The following is a 21,396-nucleotide window of genomic DNA, read 5'->3' on the forward strand; positions in this document are numbered from 1 at the left end:
CTGAAATAAAACAGTACTATAAGATATAGAAGACCTCAGTGAACCAGTTATTAGTAAATGATTGAATCAGTAGTCAAAAAACTCCCAACAATTAAAAGCCCAGGAGAATTCTACAAATTATCCAAAGAAGACAACTCCAATTCTGCTCAAGAAAAATATATCCCAAAAAATTCCTCTGTTTAGGGAATGAGAAATTAAGCCTTAAAATGTACAGGTTTCCTGTTTGGGATGATGGAAATGTTTTGGTAATGGGTGGTGGTGATGGTAGTATAACATTGTGTACGTAATTAATAGCACTGGCATACATATCTGAATTTCATTTCAAGGGGAAATGTTGGATAGTATATATGGTCACAGGATAATTTGTAAAAAATCTATAGAATTATGTTATCGAAACAGTGAACTGTAACTCTAAGTTAAACCATATACTAACATGTAATAACATGTCGTTATTACTAGAATTATAAAAATGTGCTACAAATACTCCCTGGATGCAACTGAAAGAAAGGGATGCAATTTCTACAATAATCTTTGAAAAAAGCATTCAAAGAAAGAGGGAGTAAATGATTTTGTTTGTTTTTAGAAGCAGCAACTTTATCCCATAATCTTTTAATTATCATGTTTATTTGTTTTTGGACTGTGAAGATAAATTTAGAAGTATATTTTAGTTTGGGATTTTAGCTATTAAGGGTTAGTCTAATTCTTTAAGTCTTTGTAAGAATAAAAGCTAAGGAAGCTTTTTTAGAAAATTTACTAAATAGAGAAAAAATGAATAATACTATAATTTTGCCTATATCATAATTATTGAAAAGTAGACATTAGCTATTTGAATATAATTCAACTGATGAGAATGTTTCTTTTCTTTGGTTTAATGCAACCATAAATTTATACTCAGATACTTACTTTGTAGATACTACAGGTTGCATCATCAAATAAATAGTTTTAAGCATTGATATTAAGGTATAATAATTTTTAGTAACTAAGTTTAAAATGTATTATTTTGTTAAGATGGTAAATTAAAATAAGTAGAATTTGTAAGAGAAAATTTAAAGACTAAATCAATTTAGATATGAATTGTGCATGTCTAATTATAGCTATCATCATCCTTTGCATAGGGAAAAATGTCTTCAATTTTTCTCCTTTGTGGCCTAGTGAATGGATCTGGTTAAATAATTCCTTACATTAAACAGTAATTTTAGAAAAACCATAATGTAGATGATATAGCAGTTAAGAAATTTTAAATGTCATTATCTCCTGAAAGTATGGTACATATATTTTTTAAATCTGATTTGTAAGGTGTTGAAAGATGGTTTATTGTCAAATATTTTGGATTAAGTGAATAACAATTACATTGTTAGTATTTAACATTTAACATATAGCATTTTTTTATTTCAGTTAGCTGTAGCCATACCTAATAGACCTCCTGATGCTGTACTTACAGATACCACCTCACTTAATCAGGTAAGATTATATTTTTTGAGAATTAATATATTCCCCTGGCTTATGGTATTTTTCCATTTATGACTGATCCTCTATAATTTTGGTAGTACAAAAGTAGTAGCTTTTTATTCAACATAAAAATAAAGATATGCTTCCTATATTTGGAATTCATTCTTTCTAAATTTTTACATACCAATTTTTTTCCTTCAGTAGCTATTAAAAAATATATGGAATGGATTTTCCTTAGTTAATTAAAAAAAAAGTCTTACTTATACTTGGTAATGGAGTGCTTGCCTTACAGGGACTGCCTAGCTTGACAGTGAAGAATTTCATGAGAGTCAAGCATGAAAAAAGAGTTAAAAAGCAAGTGTTAGAGCTCTTGGTTTCTCTCTCAGGAAAGAAAGCTATGCCACATTACTTGGAAACAGATTATTTTGTGCTAACTTTAGTGGACAGGCAAAACAAAGCATCTTGGAAGGTATAAGTGATGTAATCATTTTTGTTTGGCATCAATAATTTGTTTTCTTATAGAGGGGATAAAATGCCTTGTCCACAAATTCTGTGAGCATGCTATGATTTAAGAAAGAAAAGGCAACCATAAAGTTGAGGAAAGCAAGTTTGTTTTTGAGAGACCTAAGCATTTGCCTCTGAAGTGGCCAGAAAATTAACTATGCACGTGGATATGCCATCTGGAATTAAGTGAACATGTAATGACAGTAAATTATTCATACAGTCCATTTTATGCTAATTTTGATATATTTGATTCTTCTGCAGGATCTGTGTTTTCTGACAAATATAATTTTTCATGAGCCAGAAAGAAATAAGGATGGTATATATTAATTGTATTCTTTCTCTGCACTATATATAATTGGGTGGTGGAAGACACACTACTTTATTCCTCAGACTAGGTTATCCCTTTAAATGTTTTTCCTGTTCCTTAATTTTTTTTTTTAAATCAATTTCTTAAAAATGCACCTGTATTTGTGACTTTCTAAAGCTTCACAAATAAATTAATTTTATTAAAAGGTCTACTTATCATGGCTCCACACCCACAGGAATGGATACTAAAGAATAGAAAAGGCTTCATGGTTTCGTGGTTCAGGAAACCCAACACATACTTGTTTATTATCCTTTGCTTACATTGAAATAATAAGATATATCTGTTGTAAATAAGAAAAATGGAATAGTTTTTAAGGTTTGAATTTCAGTACACAGTAAGTAAAGGGATTTTATTATTTTCACTCTTTCAGATGAATAGAAATTTTTATTAGGTTTTATCTTGTTGCTAAATAAAAAGATTTTTTTAAGTCAACCAATTTTTTTTTTTGTATAAATAATGGGCACCCATAATTTTGACAAAGGTCTTGATCATTTTGAATCATGTGATCATTTGAAAATATGATGAAAGCTATATACATTTTGCATAAAACTTTGCATAAAATTTTAGGGAGTTCATGGGCTCTGTCAAATTGTATCTGTGCTGTAGATACAAATGAAATAGAATACATTGGATCTGTTTCAAAGAGCTGGAAAGACACCTTTAGACTCAAGATATATGTGTCTTAAATAACTAGATCACCAAATCCAAGCAATGAGTGATTAAATAATAAAGTTTTGAATTGTAGAGTAAGTGCTATAGACATTCAGAGAAAGGCTTCTCATTAGGGACTGATACATGTAGCAAAGACTTTTTTAAGAAAGATGTGACTTCACTGAGCTAAGATGGTATTTTAGTTTCCTAGGCTGCTCAAACAAATACCATGAGATGGGTTGGGTTAAAAAATGGGAATTTATTCACTCAATAGTTTGAGGCTGGAAAAGTCCAAATCAAGGAGTTAGCAAGGTGATGCTTTCTTCCTGAAGACTGTGACATTCTGGGACTGGCTGCTGGTGCACTTTGGCCTTTAGATTGGCCTTTAGATCCTCTGTCATATGACAAGGCACATGGTGGCATCTCTTGGTCTCTTGCTTCTTTTCTGAGTTCAGTTGAATTTCAGCTTCCTTGCTTCTGTGGTTTTCTCTGTCCGAGTTTCACTCCACTTACAAAGGATTCCAGTAATAGGATTAAGACCCATCCTGATTGAGGTGGGCCACACCTTAACCGAAGTAACCTAATTAAAGTCTACTTATCATGGATCCACATCCACAGGAATGGACTAATTTTAAACACATATTTTTCTGGGGTACGTACAGCTTCAAACCACCACAGATGGTGTATGGGTGTCCCCTATTTTGGGTGTCCTCTATTTTCAGAGATGTAGGGATTGCAGTGTGGCAGGGAAGGGCATGCGATGTAGTGATAGCAGAGTATAAGGGAGGAGAAGAACATGATGTGTGTGTATAAGAAATAAGAATTAGAGCATTTGGTTGGAGAGTAATGGGAGATGAATGTGGCTAGGCAGTTCTTTAAGTAGAAGTGGAAATAAGGGAAAAATTATGCCATTATCGCATAAACTTTATGCTAGGTATTTAAATTAGTTCACTTTTCAAATCAATAAGAAAACTGATAAAAATAAATGTTTAGCTCTACCAATAGTACTTCTGGGATATTCTATTTATCATATCTTTAGGAGACTTTCTTCATCTTCAAACCAGTATATATTAGCATTATAAAAGCCAACAGATTTCTGATACTTTGGATTGGCAGCCCTTTGGCAAACCAAAACAGTGCCTCAACCAACAGCCACCACGAAGGTCCTAGACTTGTGAAAGTCTGCAGCTTGGTGAGACAGCATCTCTTAAAGAGGCCTTGATTTGGACACTTTCATGGACTCAGAACTGTAAGCTTTTAACTTAATAAATTCTCACTATAAAAACCCATTTCTGGTATATTGCTCCCAGAGGCATTAAGGCACCTAAAATGCTATTCAAAAGTGCCCATGTTTTAGTTTGCCAGAAGGCTGCAGATGCAAAGTATGTATCAGAGATATGTTGGCTTTTATAAAGGTGATTGATTTGAGGTAAAAGCTTACAGTTCCAAGGCTATAAAGAGTTCAAACTGAGGCACCATCAGAGATGCTTTCTCACCAAAGTCAGCTACTATTGGTGCTGGCGTGTTGCCATGTGGTGAGGCAAGATGGCCACTGATCTCTGCCAAGGTTTCAGCTGTCCTCTCTGGGCTCACCTTTTCCTCTGGAGCTGCTCCTTGGACCCAGCCTCTTGGGGCTGCATGCTTAAGTGACCCTGTTGTACTCTCTCTCCTGGCATAGGGCTTGTTTCTTTCTGAACCTTCTGTATCAGTCTCAGCTGTTCTGCTCTTTTCCCAATTTCAACTGTTATCTATCAGGTAAATGGCTTATCTCCCAGGGCCTCAGTTGTTTGAGTCTCATCACCTGGCAAGATAAAAAATGGCAGCGCTCTCACTTCCTGTGTCTGCCAGAGTGAGTGTCCCTTTATATCAGGCCAGGCAGCCCGAGTCAACCTGAATCACGCCTTACTGACATAGTCCAATCAAAAGCCCTACAGCAATCTTACCAGGTAATCTAATCAATGGTTCCTCAACTGAATTTAATGTAATCAAAAGGTGTCACACCCAGAGGAATAGTTTATAAACATAATCTTTCTCTCTTTTTGGCATTCATAAAATAATCTCAAACTGCTGGACGCATCTTGAATCTTCTCCATATGATCTCTCTTTGTTTGTGGTGTCTCACCTTACAGGACCTTTCTCTGCGGCCTCTCTTTTAGGTTGAATAACTCAGACTTTGTCACATTATGGTGTCTGGGAAAATGGAAGCTGCTCACCCTTAACTGACACAGTGTTGATTCTGCTGCCTCTGTCAGTCAGGGCAGGTCATGAGGCCCAGATTCAGAAAGAGGGAATGAAAAGAGAGATGTGTAGAGAGGGTCAGAATTATTGGCCATCTTTGGAGACTATCATAGTGGCCATTAAAAATTTTCTAAATTGTAGTATAGAAAAATGTTTTATGACATATATGTTAAGTGAAAAAAAGGAAATGGTAAGAATAAAATGTTGCAGAAGAAGAAGCATAGTTTGTATAGATTATAATAACAGTTTTGTCTAAAACAATATCTATTCCCTAAAAAGAATTGGAAAGCAGTAGTGCCAACATGTTAACCAATGTTTTCTGTGGGTCGCAGGATGAGATTCTTTTTCCATGTCTATATTTTATAAATAACTACCTTGTTTTAAAACAAATTGAAATGAGAAAAAAAAATCTAGAGCAAGATTTAAAGAAAAATAATTAGATATGATTAAAAAGCTATAAAAATGGAAAATCATCAGTAACTTCTTAATTGAAATTTCCTCTTTTCTGAGGATTTATTGTAACTTAATTCTGATTCTTCTTTTGGAATGCAAGGACTTCCAGGTTATTCTTGTACAGATCAAAGTGTTTCTGTGTTTAGCATGACTTGCCTTTAAAAGGCTCCAGGGTTTAATCTTTGTAACTAAATTTTGGTTGTTGTTTGTTAGACAGTGTAATTTTGCCTTATTTTCTTAACTTTATGTGGAAAAATTCCTCAGACTTTATCTATTTTGGGGGAGAACAAAACTAGTGTTTAATTTTAAGCAGCTTGTTCTTCTGTGTGTTAGTACTATGTTCCTTCTCACAGCTGAACAATCCATTGCATAAATATACCACATTTTGTTTATCCATTCATCTGTTGATGAGCATTTGGGTTGATTCCAACTTTTTGCAATAGTGAATAATGCTGCTCTGAACATTGGCATGCATATATATGTTCGTATCCTTGCTTTCGGTTCTTCTGGGTTCAGCAGTGGAATTGCTGGGTTATACGGCAGATCTGGCCACTGCTTTTATATCAATGATGAAAGTTCTTCCATTGCCAGAATGACAATAAGTCTGTAATAGAATAATAATATCTACTTTAGTCCATTGTTCATTCCCCAGTCTTGAGGATTTTGGGATGATGTTGCCCTCTCTGTTTCTATTTGACAGGGGGCCTAGGTCCCATGGAGCAGATGGATGGAAATATCTTACTTGCAGTTGCAGATACTCTCTGTTCCTTGGGATGGGCATTGCCCATCATCATCTACTTGTTAGTTGTCCTGGGTGAGTTCCAGTGAACTGGAGAGTAGGTGTTGCAACTATGCTGGGATTCAGGGCTCAACTGGCACATGAATGGACCAGAGATTTAAGTCTCTGGGACATATATTTAACAAGTATAGTGCTAATTATAGGTTCAAATAAAAGGGACAGAAGAACCATGAGTAAAGATCATGGAATATTAGTTGGGAAAATGTTCTTCTTTTTCAAGATGGTTTTAGCTATTTAGGACTGCTTACCCTGCCATATGAATTTGATGATTGGGTTTTTCAACTCTGCAAAGAAATCTGTTGGAATTTTCATTGGAGTAACATGTGGTCTGTCCTGGAGAATGATCCATGTGCACTTAAGAAAAATATATTCAGTTTTGTTTTATTTTGGAGGGGGGTAGGGTTGTATATATGTCTTTGAGGTATAGTTTATTTATAGTATCCTTTAAGTTCTCTGTTTCTTTACTGATCTTCTGTTTAGATGTTCTGTTGATGAAAATGCTATATTAAAGTCTCTATTTTTGCATAGGTGTCTGTTTCTCCTTTCAGTTTTGTCAGCGTTTGCCTCATCTATTATGGAGCACTTCTTGGTGTATTTACCCTTTTATTAATATCTAGTGTCCTTCTTTGTCTTTTGTGATATTTCTTGACTTACAGTCTCTTTTGTCTGATATTAGTATATCTACCTCTAATCTCTTGGTTAATATTTGAATGAAATATCTTTTTCCATCCTTTCATATGTAACCTATTTGTGTGTTTGACTCTAGGCAATGTCTCTTGTATACAACATGTAGTTGGACTATGCTTTTTTTAAAATCTGTCAAACTGTGACTTTTGATTGGGAGTATAATCCATTTACATTCAATATAATTACTGATAAGGCAGGACTTATGTAAGCCATTCTGTCCTTGTATTTTTTTTTTTCCTCTTACCATTATTGCAGCTTCCTTTTGTTTTTATTCTTTAAACATTTTTTTTTCTTTTGTTTTTAGTTGCTATTTTGTGATTGGTCTCTTTCTCATTTCCTTTTCTGTGTATATTTAAAATACTTTATGATTAACTTGCGGTTTGTATCAAAAAACTTATGTCTACAACCTACTAGTTTGAAAGGATAGCAACTTTACTTCAATAGTATACACAATCTCTGCTCCTGTATCCCTCCATTTTCCCTCTCTATATTATTTTAGTTACTTCTTTATATTTTGCATGTCTATTACATGGGTTTGATTATTTCTAATTCAATTTTATTCTCTTATGGGAAATAAAGAGTGGAATTATATAAAGAGGATACAGTACAATTGGGTTTTGCATTTACCTAGTAGTTACCTTTACTGGAGATCTTCACTTCTTCATATTACTTCAACGTACTCTCTTCCTTTGCTTTCATTTCAACCTGAAAGACTTCCTTTAGCATTTCTTGTAGGGCATGTGTTTTTATGATGAAGTTGCTCAGTTTTTATTTTTAAATATTTATTTATTTATTTATTTATTTATTTATTTTCCCTCCCCTGCCCCCCACCCCAGTTGTCTGTTCTCTGTGTCTGTTTGCTGCATCTTCTTTGTCGGCATCTGTTGTTATCAGCGGCACGGGAATCTGTGTTTCTTTTTGTTGTGTCATCTTGTTGTGTCAGCTCTTCATGTGTGTGGTGCCATTCTTGGGCAGGCTGCAATTTCTTTCGTGCTGGGCCTCTCTTCTTATGGGGCACACTCCTTGCGCGCGGGGCTCCCCTACGTAGGGCACACCCCTGCGTGGCATGGCACTCCTTGCGTGTATCAGCACTGCACATGGTTCAGCTGCACACGGGTCAAGGAGGCCCGGGGTTTGAACCATGGACCTCCCATGTGGTAGATGGATGCCCTAACCACTGGGCCAAGTCCGCCGCTGCTCAGTGTTTATTTATCCTTGAATGACTTGAACTCTCTCACATTTTTGAAGGACAATTTTGCTGGGTAAAAAATTTTTGCCTGGAAGTTTTTCTCTTTTAGTACCTTACATATGTTATACCACTGTCTTCTTACCCTATGGTTGTTGGTGAGAAATCAGCATCTAGTTTTATTGAGGATCCCTTGTATGTGATGAATTGCTTTTTCCTTGCTGTTTTTGGAATTCCTCTTTATCTTTAGTATTTGATATTTTGATTAGTATGTGTCCTGGGTAAGTCTATTCGGATATATCCTGTTTGGAGTATGTTGCATTTCTTGGACATGTTCATTTATATCTTTCATAAGATTTAGAAATTTTTGTTCATCATTTTCTAAAATATTCTTTCTGCTCGTTTTCTCTTCCCTTCTCATTCTGGGACTTCTCTTTCTGGGACTACCATAGTACATATATTGGTATGTTTCATGTTGTGCCACAGGTCCCTTCGGGTCTGATGACTTTTTAAAATTCTTTTCTTTATCTATTTTTTCACTATATGATTTTGATTGTTCTGCTTTCTAGCTCTGATTCTTTCTTCTGCCTTTACACATTTGTTCTTATATATTTCTGGTGTTTTTTGTTTTGTTTTGTTCCCCCTCCCCGATGGCTCCTTTTTCTGTCTTCTTGCTGTGTGTGCTCATTGTTTTTGCTTGTTGTGTCTCCTTATTGTCTCTGTTTGCTGTGTCTGCTTCCTTGTGTCTGCTTTAGGAGGCACTGGGAACTGAAACCAGGACCTCCCATGTGGGAGGTGAGTGCCTAGCTGCTTGAGCCATATCTGCTCCCCACTCTACTGTGTGTGTGTGTATGTGTGTGTGTGTGTGTGTGTATATATATATATATTTAATTAACCTATTAAAATGTATCACTAATACATAAACATACATAAACAATAAATGTATAGTAATAGTTGTGAACTTACAAAACAAACATAAAATATCATACAGGACTCTCATAACTCACCCTACCATCTGTGCCTTACATTATTGTTAAACCTTTTTAACTAATGATTATAGAGCATTGTCAAAATATTACTATAACCAAAGTCTTTTTCCCCCAACCACCCTATTATTATCTTTAATATCATTTATATATGAACATACATAAACAATTAAGTGTGTAGTATTGCATTGTTGTGAGACATTTGTCACAAATTATGGAAGAATATTATCAAAATTTTATTAATTATAGTCCTTATCTTACGTTTGGTGTGTTTTTTCACCCAAACCACTCTATTATTATTTTTCAAATATATTTTTTATGTCAGAAGTTGTAAATTTATAAAACAATCATGCACATGTGCAGAATTCCCAAACCACACCCCTCTATCAACATACCATACTGTGGTGGAACATTTTTTTTTTTTTTTAAAGATTTATTTATTTATTTATTTCCCATTCCCCCTACCCCAGTTGTCTGTTCTTTGTGTCTATTTGCTGTGTGTTCTTTGTCCGCTTCTGTTGTTGTCAGTGGCAGGGAAATCTGTGTCTCTTTTTTGCTGCATCATCTTGTGTCATTTCTCCATGTGGGCGGCACCATTCCTGGGCAGGCTGCACTTTCTTTCGCGCTGGGCAGCTCTCCTTATGGGGTGCACTCCTTGCGCGTGGGGCTCCCCTATGCGGGGGACACCCCTGCATGACACGGCACTCCTTGTGTGCATTAGCACTGTGCATGGGCCACCTCCACATGGGTCAAGGAGGCCTGGGGTTTGAACCATGGACCTCCCATGTGGTAGACAGATGCCCTAACCACTGGGCAAAGTCCACCGCCCACCCCCCCCCCCCCCCCCGTTGTCTCCTCTTTGTTTCCATTCTCTGTGTGTTCTTCTGTGACTGCTTCTATCCTTATCAGCGGCATTCGGAATCTGTGTTTCTTTTTTAAATTTTTTTTAAAGATTTTTTTTAAAATTTCTCTCCCCTTTCCGCTCCCCCTCCCAGTTGTCTGTTCTCTGTGTCTATTTGCTATGTGTTCTTCTTTGTCTGCTTCTGTTGTCAGCGGCGCAGGAATCTGTGTTTCTTTTTGTTGCATCATCTTGTTGTGTCAGCTCTCCATGTGCAGCGCCATTCTTGAGCAGGCTGCACTTTTGCTCTAGGCGACTCTCCTTACGGGGTGCACTCCTTGCACGTGGGGCTTCCCTACGTGGGGGACACCCCTGCGTGGCACAGCACTCCTTGCGCGCATCAGCACTGCGTGTGGGGCCAGCTCATCCCACGGATCAGGAGGCCCTGGGTTGGAAACTTGGACCTCCCATGTGGTAGTTGGACGCCCTATGCATTGGACCAGGTCCGCTTCCCGAACATTGTTACAGATAAAATAGTATCATGTGATTGTTATCACGTCCATGGTATACTTTGGCTCACCTTTTCCATACTGCACCATTATCAACACAGTACATCTTTGGCATAGATGCAAGAATATTATATCATTACTGCTAACCACAGTCCATAGGTTACCCCAGTTGTATTTTTCCCACACTTTTCCACATTCCCAACACCCTGCAGTAGTGATTTACATTTGTTCTAGCTCACTAAGGACACTCTTGCATCTGTACCATCAACCACAATTCTCATCCATCTCTTGGTTTACTGTGGTATTCAGTTCCTGGATTATTTTCAACAATTCTGTCAGTTGGCATTCACATACCTAGACTACCATTTTCAGCCACATCCCCATTTATAAACTGGCTGCTACTCACTGTGTGTTACCATCCACTTTATACATTTCCACAATTTTATAGTAAAGCTAATTAAAACTCCTACATACATTAAACATCAGTAGTCCATCAGTCCTCTTATCAATCCTTTAAGAATCCACCACCTACCACCAGGTCTTGAAGATATTTTCCAATAAGTTCTTCTAGAAGTTTTATGGTTCTTGCTTTTATTTTTAGATTTTTGATACATTTTGAGTTAATTTTTTGATAAGGTGTGAGATAGGGGGTCCTCTTTCCTTCTTTTGATTATGGATATCCAGTTCTTTCAGCACCATTTGTTGAATGGACTGTTCTGCCTGAACTGTGTGGGCTTGACAGGCTAGTCAAAAATCACTTGACCATACATGTGAGGGTCTGCTTCTAAACCATAAATTTGGTTCCATTGGTCCATCTGTCTTTATGCCAGTACCATGCTGTTTTTACCACCATAGCTTGGTAGTATGATGTAAAGTCCAGAGATGAGGGTTTGCTTTTCCTTTTATGATGTTTCTGGCTGTTCAGGACCCCTTACACTTCCAAATAAATTTGATGATTGTATTTTCAATTAAAAAAAAAATACTGGTGGAATTTTTATCAGGATTGCATTGAATCTGTATCAATTTGAGTAGAATTGACATCTTAATAATATTTAGGCTTCCAGTCTATGTGCATTGAATATTCTTCCAGTTATTTAGACTGTTTTTGATTTCTTTTAACTTTGAGTTGCGGTTTTCTGAATATGAGTGCTTTCCATCGTTGGTTAAGTTTATTCCTGACTATTTGAGTTTTGTCTGTCATATTTTACTTTCACCATTCTTTTGACACTTTTAGTTACTTTTATTGGTATAACCTTCATTTCTAGACTCTTCCAACACTCTTTCTCCTATCTTTTCAGGCTCTAGCACACCCTTTAGTATTTCCTGAAAATCTGGTCTTTTGCTTAGAAATTCCTTTAGCTTCTGTTTATCTGTGAGTGTTCTAATCTCGCCCTGATTTTTGAAAGACAGTCTTGTTGGATATAAGATTCTTGACTAGAAGTTTTTCTCTTGTAGTATCTTAAATATATCAGACCACTGTCTTATCTCCATGGTTTCTCATGAGAAATCAGCACTTAATCTTATTGGGTATCCCTGATAGGTTATGCATTGCTTTTCTCTTGCTGTTCTCAGAATTCTTTCTTTGTCTTTGACATTTGACATTGTTATGAGTATGTATCTCGAAGTTGGTCTATTCGGATTTTTTTCAGATGGGAGTACGTCGTACATCTTGGACACGGATATTTATGTCCTTCAATAGGGTTGGGAAGTTTTCTACCATTTTTTCTTCAAATGTTCCTTCTGCCCCTTTTCCCTTTTCCCTTCTCTTCTCCTTCTGGACACCCATGACACATGTGTTTGCTTGCCTTTTGCTATCATTTAGTTCTCTGGGACCTTGTTCAATTTTTTCCTATTCTTTTCTTCATCTGTTCATTTGTATGTTCACTTTCAAGGGCCATTTCTTCAAGCTCACCAATCTTTTCTTCTGCCTCTTCAAATCTGCTATTATATGATTCCAGTGTTTTTTTTAGATTTCATTTATTGCACCTTTCATTCCCATAAGATCTGCTATTTTTCTATGTATGCTTTCAAATTCTTCTGGCTTATCCAGTGTCGTCTTAATATCCTTAATTTCTTTAGCCATCTCATTGAATTTATTAAGGAGATTTGTTTGAACATCTAAGATTAGTTGTCTCAACTCCTTTATGTCATCTGGAGGCTTATCTTTTTCCCTGAACTGGGCCATATCTCCCTGTTTCTTTGTGTGGATTATAACTTTTTGTTGGTGTCTAGGCATCTGGCTTATGAGAGTGCAGTTTTTCTTTTTAATTTAGGGCTTCCTGCCCTTTCTCCCTTGCTGGTTATGTAGTAGGAGCCAAGGATTTAGTTGGTGCTATAAGCTGTGGAGGCTCAAGCTTCCCTCATTGCCCCAGAGGTAGAGACAGAGTCACAGTTGTGTGGAATAATTCAAGTCGTGCAGGCCTAGACTGTAGTTGCCCAGAGAGACTGATGAAGCTTCACGCCCCTTTCTCCCCTGCCTGGGGCATGGATGGAGTGCAGGTGTGGGCAGCAGTCTATGCAGTGCAGGTCCAATTTGACTGCAGTTGCCCCAGTAGACTTTTAATTATTCAGTTTGTGCCAGCCAAAGGTACCCTCAATTACCTGGATAGACTGGTGCTGAGCTAGCCAGCCTCCTCCCTGCCAGAGGTGGTACTGAAACCTAGGCCAGGGCTGCAGCCTCATCTGGGTGAAAGAAACCGGTTCCTACTGTCACTTTTTGTTTTCCTTTACCATGCAATCTCCAAAGAAGACTTTTTTTTTGTTTTATTCTGGTTTTGCCCGAATATGATGCCTTCCTGTGACTGCCATTTTGAGGCCCACATGCTTTTAATTCTTTTGCGTGTAATCATTGCTCCTAATGTCAGGATTTTTTCAGTATTTTTGTTCTTAATGTGGACTTTCTCTTTCTGGTGTGGCTTTTCTTTGTTCTTCTCTTCTGTGCACTGCTTCTGTACCCATCCCCACCACTCTCCACAGTAGCTTTCAGTGAGTGTACAAAGTTAGCTCTGCTGAAAATTGGTGTTTATTTTTTAGTTAGAGAGAATTTGAACTTTGCGGTGTTCTTGCTCTTCTACTTACGGTGTAGCCTTGGGATTTATGTAGTTTTAGTTCTTGTTGATCTATATACAGTTTTGGAGGCTGTTATGAAAGTTTTGGTTTTAGGCTGCTGCTGTTACTTTGGGCTGTCTGAAAATCTTAAGTAACTTTTTCTTTTTTACTATATTCTACATGAGTTTTATTCTAAAAGTAATCAGTTACAACCCGCTAACTTACTCCCTTTGCTTTTGTGTAATTCTGTATATAATCCTGAAGAGAACCTTTTAAATATTTGGAAAGCACTCACTCTGCATTTTTAATTTAGTGTTTAGTTTAACTTAATGGTACAATTTTATAAAATCATAATTGAGAAGTAATTACTCATATATCCATGACCCCCCCATTTCAGTAAACTAATATATATCTAATATACGAGTAAGCTAATATATAGCTACTTTTCATAGTTTTTGTTCTTGTTGTAGTTGTTTGTAACTTTTCTTACAGCTAGGTGAAAACGAAATAAAACCAGAAACTTTTTGTTTTCCTTTGAGATGTGTCAGTCCTTCAAAGATATTTAGAAAATAAGCCTTGACAGTTTCCTTATTGATTGGGGAATGGCTGTATTAGTAGGGATTCTCTAGGCAAATAGAACCAACAGCTTAACTGTCACAGCAGCTATTTTGCATATTGAATTTGGTTGAACACCAATCAAACAACTTCTGTCATTTCTCAGAGTGGACTTTTTTTTCCCTGAATAACTATTGTTATTTAGGGAAACATTGCCTTCACTGAAGTAATGCAATGTTGTTCATACCTCTTTAATATGATTTCTTAAAGAATGCTAATACAATAATAAAATCTTGGTTCTCATATTGTTGTTAAAATCTTCTTTAATAATAATAGTAGCTAACATGTGTTGATGTCTTCATATTTATGAAAGATAATACTTGGTAGGCTTTATCCCATTTAATATTTCCAACTATTCTATGAAAGTGAGTCCTATTAATCTCTCAAGTTTTTGAATGAAGACATTTGGACTTAGAGTGGTTAAGAAACTTGCCCAGTAGTGCCAGAGCTGATTTGAACTCATGTCTCTCTGGTGCCAAAGCCCATTATGTAGCCATGTGTTTGACAGTTGCCCCTTGAGATCCTGAAAGATATTTTTATTTTCATTTGTATATATCATGATGATATATATTTAGTGTTCTATTGTTTGAAGAATGGTTTTTAAAAAATTACCATGTAAACCTCCAGCTTCTTACACAGAATTTTGCAAATCACCAGTATCCAATAATTATTTGTTGATTTGATTTAGTTATATTTAGAAGACATTGTAAAGGAGAAAATACTGAGTGATTGAAAAAGTGAGTAACTTACAGGTATGGGATGAAAAGGAAGGAAATGAGCTTATTAATAATATTGTACAAAGAATATTAAAAAGGAATTTAAGTTTTCCCATTAATTATAGAAAATGTTATTTTTCTATGAGTAAAATTTATTTACAAAAAGGGTCAATAATTTAAGAAATGAAAAATCAGTGATTTAAAAAACATCAAATATATTGATTAGTTTTTGTATAACATTCCAAAGTCTTAGAAAACTTAAGTTTTTGATGAAGAAGCAAAAAACTCTTGAGGCAGACCCAAAAGGGCCTAGTTAATAGATATATTAAATTACTTAGCTATTTTGTGAATTTCACTTCCTGAATACTGAAAAGCAGTCTGTAGTTTTGAACAATGTACAATTTAAATGCTGGAAAGGATGGTGACTTATTCTCTATTGTAATCCATATCTTTCTGATAATCTTACTTTATCTATGTAAACTCGTGATGTGAAAATTTGTACTAAGCAGAAATTTAATTTGAATGGCAAGTTGTCATATTTTTCTTTCTGGATGACCTGATACTCACTGTTTAGGCTACAAGGAGAATGGAAGTTTGTAAGAGGTCTCTCATCTTTATATATTTGGTATTATGTTACTATTGTATTATTTGTCTAGAATGGTTACAGGCTTCAATTTAAAACATTCCATTTAGAAAGCTGGCATAAATTTTGCTTGGTTGGATGACGCTATAAACATTTACCTTATCTTCATTGTGTTTTTTTTAATCATTTTTGTTGTTGCTCATTGTGTTTCTTTTTTAAAGATTTATTTTTTTATTCCCCGCCCCCCCCAATTCCCTTGATTCTCCTGTTTTTTGCTCTCTGCGTCCATTTGCTCTGTGTTCTTTGTCTGCTCATGTTCTCATTAGGTGTCTCTGGGAACCAATCCTGGGACCTTCCGTAGTGGGAGTTCTGCTATGTCTTCTTCTTTTTTGCCCTCTGTGTCTCTTGTTGCATCATCTTGCTGCACCAGCTCTCCGCGTCAGCCGGCACTCCTGCACAGGGCGGCTTTCCCAGGCTGGGCGTTATTCCCACGCAGGGTGGCATTCCTGTGTGTGGTGGCATTCCCACGTGGCACTCTGCGGGGGCCACCTCATCATGTGGGCCAGCTTGCCCTCACCAGGAGGCCCTGGGCATTGAACCCTGGACCTCCAATATGGTAGATGGGAACCCAATTGGTTGAGCCACATCCGTTTCCCTCATTGTGTTTTAATGAGAATAGATTGATCCCTTTTTTTCCTTAAACAGTGGTAGCAGTGTTATACCCAGAAGTAATTCGTGGTTTTTCTTTCTTATTATTTGACAGGTTTTTTTTTTCCTTCCAGTGATTTCAGTGACAGGTGTTAAAAAAGAATATAATTTATAGTTAGTTATTTTTTGTCAAAAATAGTTTTTTTATTAAATTGGAGCCCCAATTAAAGTAGATTATACCTTTCTTGTACAATAACCAATCATGTTTCCTATTTTTCTATTAAAGTATTCTAAAAAAAAAAACACAAAAAACTGAATACTAGTTACTTTTATTATTATTTTTCCACAGGCTGCTTTATACCGCCTCAGTGGAGACTGGAATCCCTTACATATTGATCCTAACTTTGCCAGCCTGGCTGGTAAGTTGCTAATCACGTGTACCTGTGAAACAAATTTTAGCTCAATTATTTAATTCATATATTTCAAGATACTGCTACTTATGACTGGTAGTTTGAATAACATTTAAAAAATAACCTTATGAATTACATTTATGTGGAGGATATGCAGAGGTCAGAATTAGTGTTCAGAAAATGGATGTACTTCAAATTCAGATTATGGTGGTGGGAAGCTCCTGCTGGTTACAAAGTCTAGGATAGGACCATGGGGGTGGTGTCTGAGTTATGGAGGACAAAGTCTTTGGAGAAGAGGTCAAGTAAGTGGGAGGCTATGGATGGGTCATCTACATACATGGACATTGAAATCACTGTGGATGATGGTGAGTGGTTACAACCAAAGTTAAGCAAAACTACTCTTTGTGTTCTCACATATCTCACATTCCTTTCATGTTGTTTTTCTTTGTTTCATAATTTTCTCCCATGAAGTATTATTTTCCGTGTTTCTTGAAATAGGTGGTATAATTTATGCTAATACAGTTTAAAATTATACTTAAAAAATCCTGAATTAACTCTGCTTTATTTTTTTAACTTTTTTTATTGAAATATATCACTCATACATAAACAATGGAGGTTTAATAGTTGTGAACTTACAAAACAAATATGTAACATCAAACAAACATATATAACATCTCACCCTATCACCAATAACTTGCATTGTTTTTAAACCTTTTTAACTAATGATTAAACAGCATTGTAAAAATATTACTACTAAACAAAGTATTTTTTCCCTAACCAATCCTATTATTATTATTATCTTTATATCAGTGGGAACGACTCTAGGAGCTCCTTACTCCACTGCCATCTTGCTGGTTCTCTCTACTCTGCTTTATTTTTAAACATGACAGAAACCTGTATCAAACTAAATTTTCTCTCTTCTTTTTAGGTTTTGACAAGCCCATATTACATGGATTATGTACATTTGGATATTCTGCCAGGCATGTTTTACAGCAGTTTGCAGATAATGATGTGTCAAGATTCAAGGCAATTAAGGTATATATATAAAAAAAATATATATATATATTATTATTTTATTTAAATATTACTTCCTTTTAATTTTATATCTTTAGAGAAGAAACGTAGTTGTAGTGATTTCATTAAAATAGATGTTATACTGAAGCAATAGACATTTTTATTATTTAATTAATTGGAAATACAATGCATTTTATTTTTGTAGCTATAGTTAGATGGCTCTGTATTACACAGGTATTATGAAGGCTATCATATAGAATTACAGTTTTTTAGCAGATAAATTGTTTTATACCTTAAAAATTTGAGATTTACTTTTTTTTTTTTTTACTGTTTTGTAATTTCCTTTAATTTAATTCAAAATGTTAAGTGGTTGTATTTGAACTCTAATAAATATACATCTACATCAATATAATGGCTGGGTATTGTTTTTAATTTTTGTACTTTTAAGTTGATTTCAAATAAATAATGAGGAAAAATATTTGTATACATTTGCATAATGTAAGTCAAAAGATAAACAGTTAAAAAAAAGGTTTAAGACAGTGTAAAATAGATTCAAAGCTCTTATCGGTTATTGCTCCACATAGCAGTGAAAATACATTTTCTGATGCCTTTCCTTGGTAACACTGATTATTATCATGCTTTTAATTTCATTACAACTGTTTTATTATTATTCAATAATATGCACACAGACCAAACAAAATAATATAGAAAGTTATGAAATATAAAGTGGAATTATTTTGCCTAAATACCTACTTCAGGCCTTATTCCCCAAAGTTTTGATTAGCACCACTTTCAACTGCTTCTTTAAGGTTTTGGTGGTTAATTATGTACCTACTTAATATGATTTTACCTTTGTTTCCTGATTTGTTGAGATTAAATACTACTAGACAAAAGAACTAGCTTGCTTATCCTGGCTATATCTTTTCTCTCATTTTGCCTTATTATTATTTTTAGTACTTTTGTGACTATAAATATATTTAAACCTCTATTTTTTTCTTTTATACTGTCCTTCCCTCCCTCCTAATTTTTTTTCCCACAAGTAGAAGAGTTTTATTTTAAATCATTTTAACCCTCATACTCATTTTTTTTAAAGGCTCGTTTTGCAAAACCAGTGTATCCAGGACAGACTCTACAAACTGAGATGTGGAAGGAAGGAAACAGAATTCATTTTCAAACCAAGGTATGAATGATTGAGTTAAGAGGTACTTTCGTTTTGTTGCCCTCTTCACCGCAATCCATAATTTGTTCTCTCTTTGCATTTCTTTGGTTAGTACTATGGATATGAGCAAAACCTAGAAACTTGTTTTATTTTTAATCAATGGTAATTTTGAAAATAAGATATGTAATGCACCTCTTTTTGTTTTCTTTACTAGAGAAGTTGTGGGTTTACAGAACAATCATGCATAAAATACAGGGTTACTGTATACCACCTTATTATGAATACCTTGCATTGCTCTGAATGCACCTTATTTTTTATATATTTATTTACTCAACTAAATTGCTACCTATCTGCATAGTAGTTGCACAGGTCTTCTGAGAACCTGAGTGACCATAACTTTTTGGCTTAACCAAGGCTTTTTCAAAGTACAATCTTCAAAAAGTTAAAGCATAATTCTCAGACAAATGTAGAATGAACACATGACAAAAATTTATTTAACTCATTACTGAAAAATTCTGAAGAAGGTAAAACGGCTCAAAAGAGAATATAACACCAGTTTTACATGGTCTAACAGGAAAGGCATTCTAAAATGTTTGCTGAGTTAGAGACAAAACTAGTTAACGTCCTACAGAACAATAAACATATACTTCGTGGTTTATCTTTTCTACATATCTTTTCTGGACAGATATCATTTGCATCTGAATCACACAAAAATCTACAATGTAACATCTTATATTAACATCAGAGTCTGGGCCCTATCAGTAGTAAGTGACAAGCCAAATAAAGGTGTAACTCCTTATGGAGTTATTAATAAATAATTTTTGGGTGGGGCTTTTAGAAATATTCCAGCAAAATACTGACAGAGCATGCAATCACCCTTTTATTTTCGAAGTTTTTGAAGATAAGTTTTGTTAACACGGTTGACCAGGCTGATACGTTTTGGGACTACATAGATGGTCTGTGTTGAGCACTTTAAACACCACCCCTGTAATAATAGCTTCTGTTTATTGAGTGCCTATGAGCAGATTATGTGCATAACAATTCTGCATTTAAAGATAAGAAAATTTAGGTTCGGATCTCCTAAACAACTTGTTCCTGGTCACACAGCAAATGGTGAAACTGGGATAGAAACCCAGGTGTGCCAGGCTCCAGAGCTTGGGTCCCAGGGCTCTAACTCTTTTCACTATATTATATTTTCTTTCACAAATAGGTAACTTTACAGAAATGATTTTATGTAGTTGACAGACTCCTGATTCCTTCCGGATGCCTGCAGTATCATTTTCCTGTTTACTCCGTGCATACCTTGCAGGCCACTCAGAAGTTTCTTCTGTCTTTCAGGCCTCAGTTTAGGGGCTACCTTGTGCTTGAGGCAGTCCCTTACTAACCCCTTTTCCCATCTACACAAACACAAAGACTAGCTTTCTCTGAGATCCTCTTGCAATTAATGTCTGTGCCACATATTCTGAAGCCCTTTCATTTTCTAATTGTTTCATGAGTATACATTTTATTTTTAAATATTATGAGTTCTAAAGGCTTAAGGACCATGACTTTATTTTCCAACAAAACCAGCAAAGAACATAGTATATACATAATTTCTATGAATACAAACTAAAAGGGCTGAGAAATAACTTGATATCTGAATATAATGCATTCTGGTTATTTTGATAAAGTCTAAGCAAGCATATCTTCTTACCTTATCAATATGTTTGCTATTTTTACCCTAGTATCAGAGGTACTTTTATTCTTTTAGTTATATATAAGACTCCCTCTTCACCCCCCTTCTTTCCATTGTATTTTAGGAAACATTTTAAACCAATGTTTCAAAAAGAAGCTTAGTTATAAGCAGGTAATTTGCTGCAGTGCATTTTGTTCATAAATTATCTCTTTCCAAGCTTTCTTCTGTATATAATTTGAAGTAAAATGAGCAAATTATTTAAAAGATCTTTTTTCCTCCCAGAGTATTATGGGAAGTAGTTAAGGGAGAATGTCCTTCCTGATTGTTAAAATTGAAGTTTTAATATAAGTGCTACCTTAATTTTTAGAAACTTATCTTGTTACAGTTGTGGATGAATACATGTTGGAATAATTGTACATAAAGGATTAGTAATTAGAATTTGAGTTCATTTAATTACTATTTAGATAAATGACAATTTAAGCATTTCGTTTATGCTATGTACATTTCCTATTTGAAATAAGAACCAAAATTACTACTTCAAAAAGACTACTATAGTCTGTTCCTAGCCAGTTTTATTCTACATTAACAGAACACATTTACTTTGAGTACCCTTTGCCTCATGACTTTCTACTATTTTACGATGAAATTGTGTTATCCAGTGGTATCAACCGAGTGAACTCTTTTCCCCCCCTCTTATACTCTTTACAAGATCCAAGGAACTGGAGATATTGTCATCGCAAATGCATATGTGGATCTTGTGCCCACATCTGATATTTCAGCTAAGACACCCTCTGAGGTAGGTTATAAAAACTGATATCCAAGTATTTTAGTTAGATACTTTAAGAAAGTTCCTGCTACTTT

At 35.2% G+C, this 21,396-nt stretch overlaps 1 protein-coding gene across 1 annotated transcript in view; it reads left to right on the forward strand.

Annotated features, from left to right (window-relative positions):
- Positions 1 to 21,396, forward strand: part of HSD17B4 (hydroxysteroid 17-beta dehydrogenase 4) — a 106,666-nt gene that overhangs the window by 61,247 nt on the left and 24,023 nt on the right. The window contains exons 18-22 of the mRNA XM_012519350.2: positions 1,396 to 1,461; positions 16,627 to 16,696; positions 17,616 to 17,722; positions 18,795 to 18,881; positions 21,245 to 21,331. Of these exons, the coding sequence (XP_012374804.1) occupies positions 1,396 to 1,461; positions 16,627 to 16,696; positions 17,616 to 17,722; positions 18,795 to 18,881; positions 21,245 to 21,331 (417 nt within the window). The remainder of the gene's footprint in view (positions 1 to 1,395; positions 1,462 to 16,626; positions 16,697 to 17,615; positions 17,723 to 18,794; positions 18,882 to 21,244; positions 21,332 to 21,396) is intronic.

This window comes from Dasypus novemcinctus, chromosome 2 (genome assembly GCF_030445035.2).
Source record: "Dasypus novemcinctus isolate mDasNov1 chromosome 2, mDasNov1.1.hap2, whole genome shotgun sequence".
In the NCBI taxonomy this organism is placed as follows: Eukaryota; Metazoa; Chordata; class Mammalia; order Cingulata; family Dasypodidae; genus Dasypus; species Dasypus novemcinctus.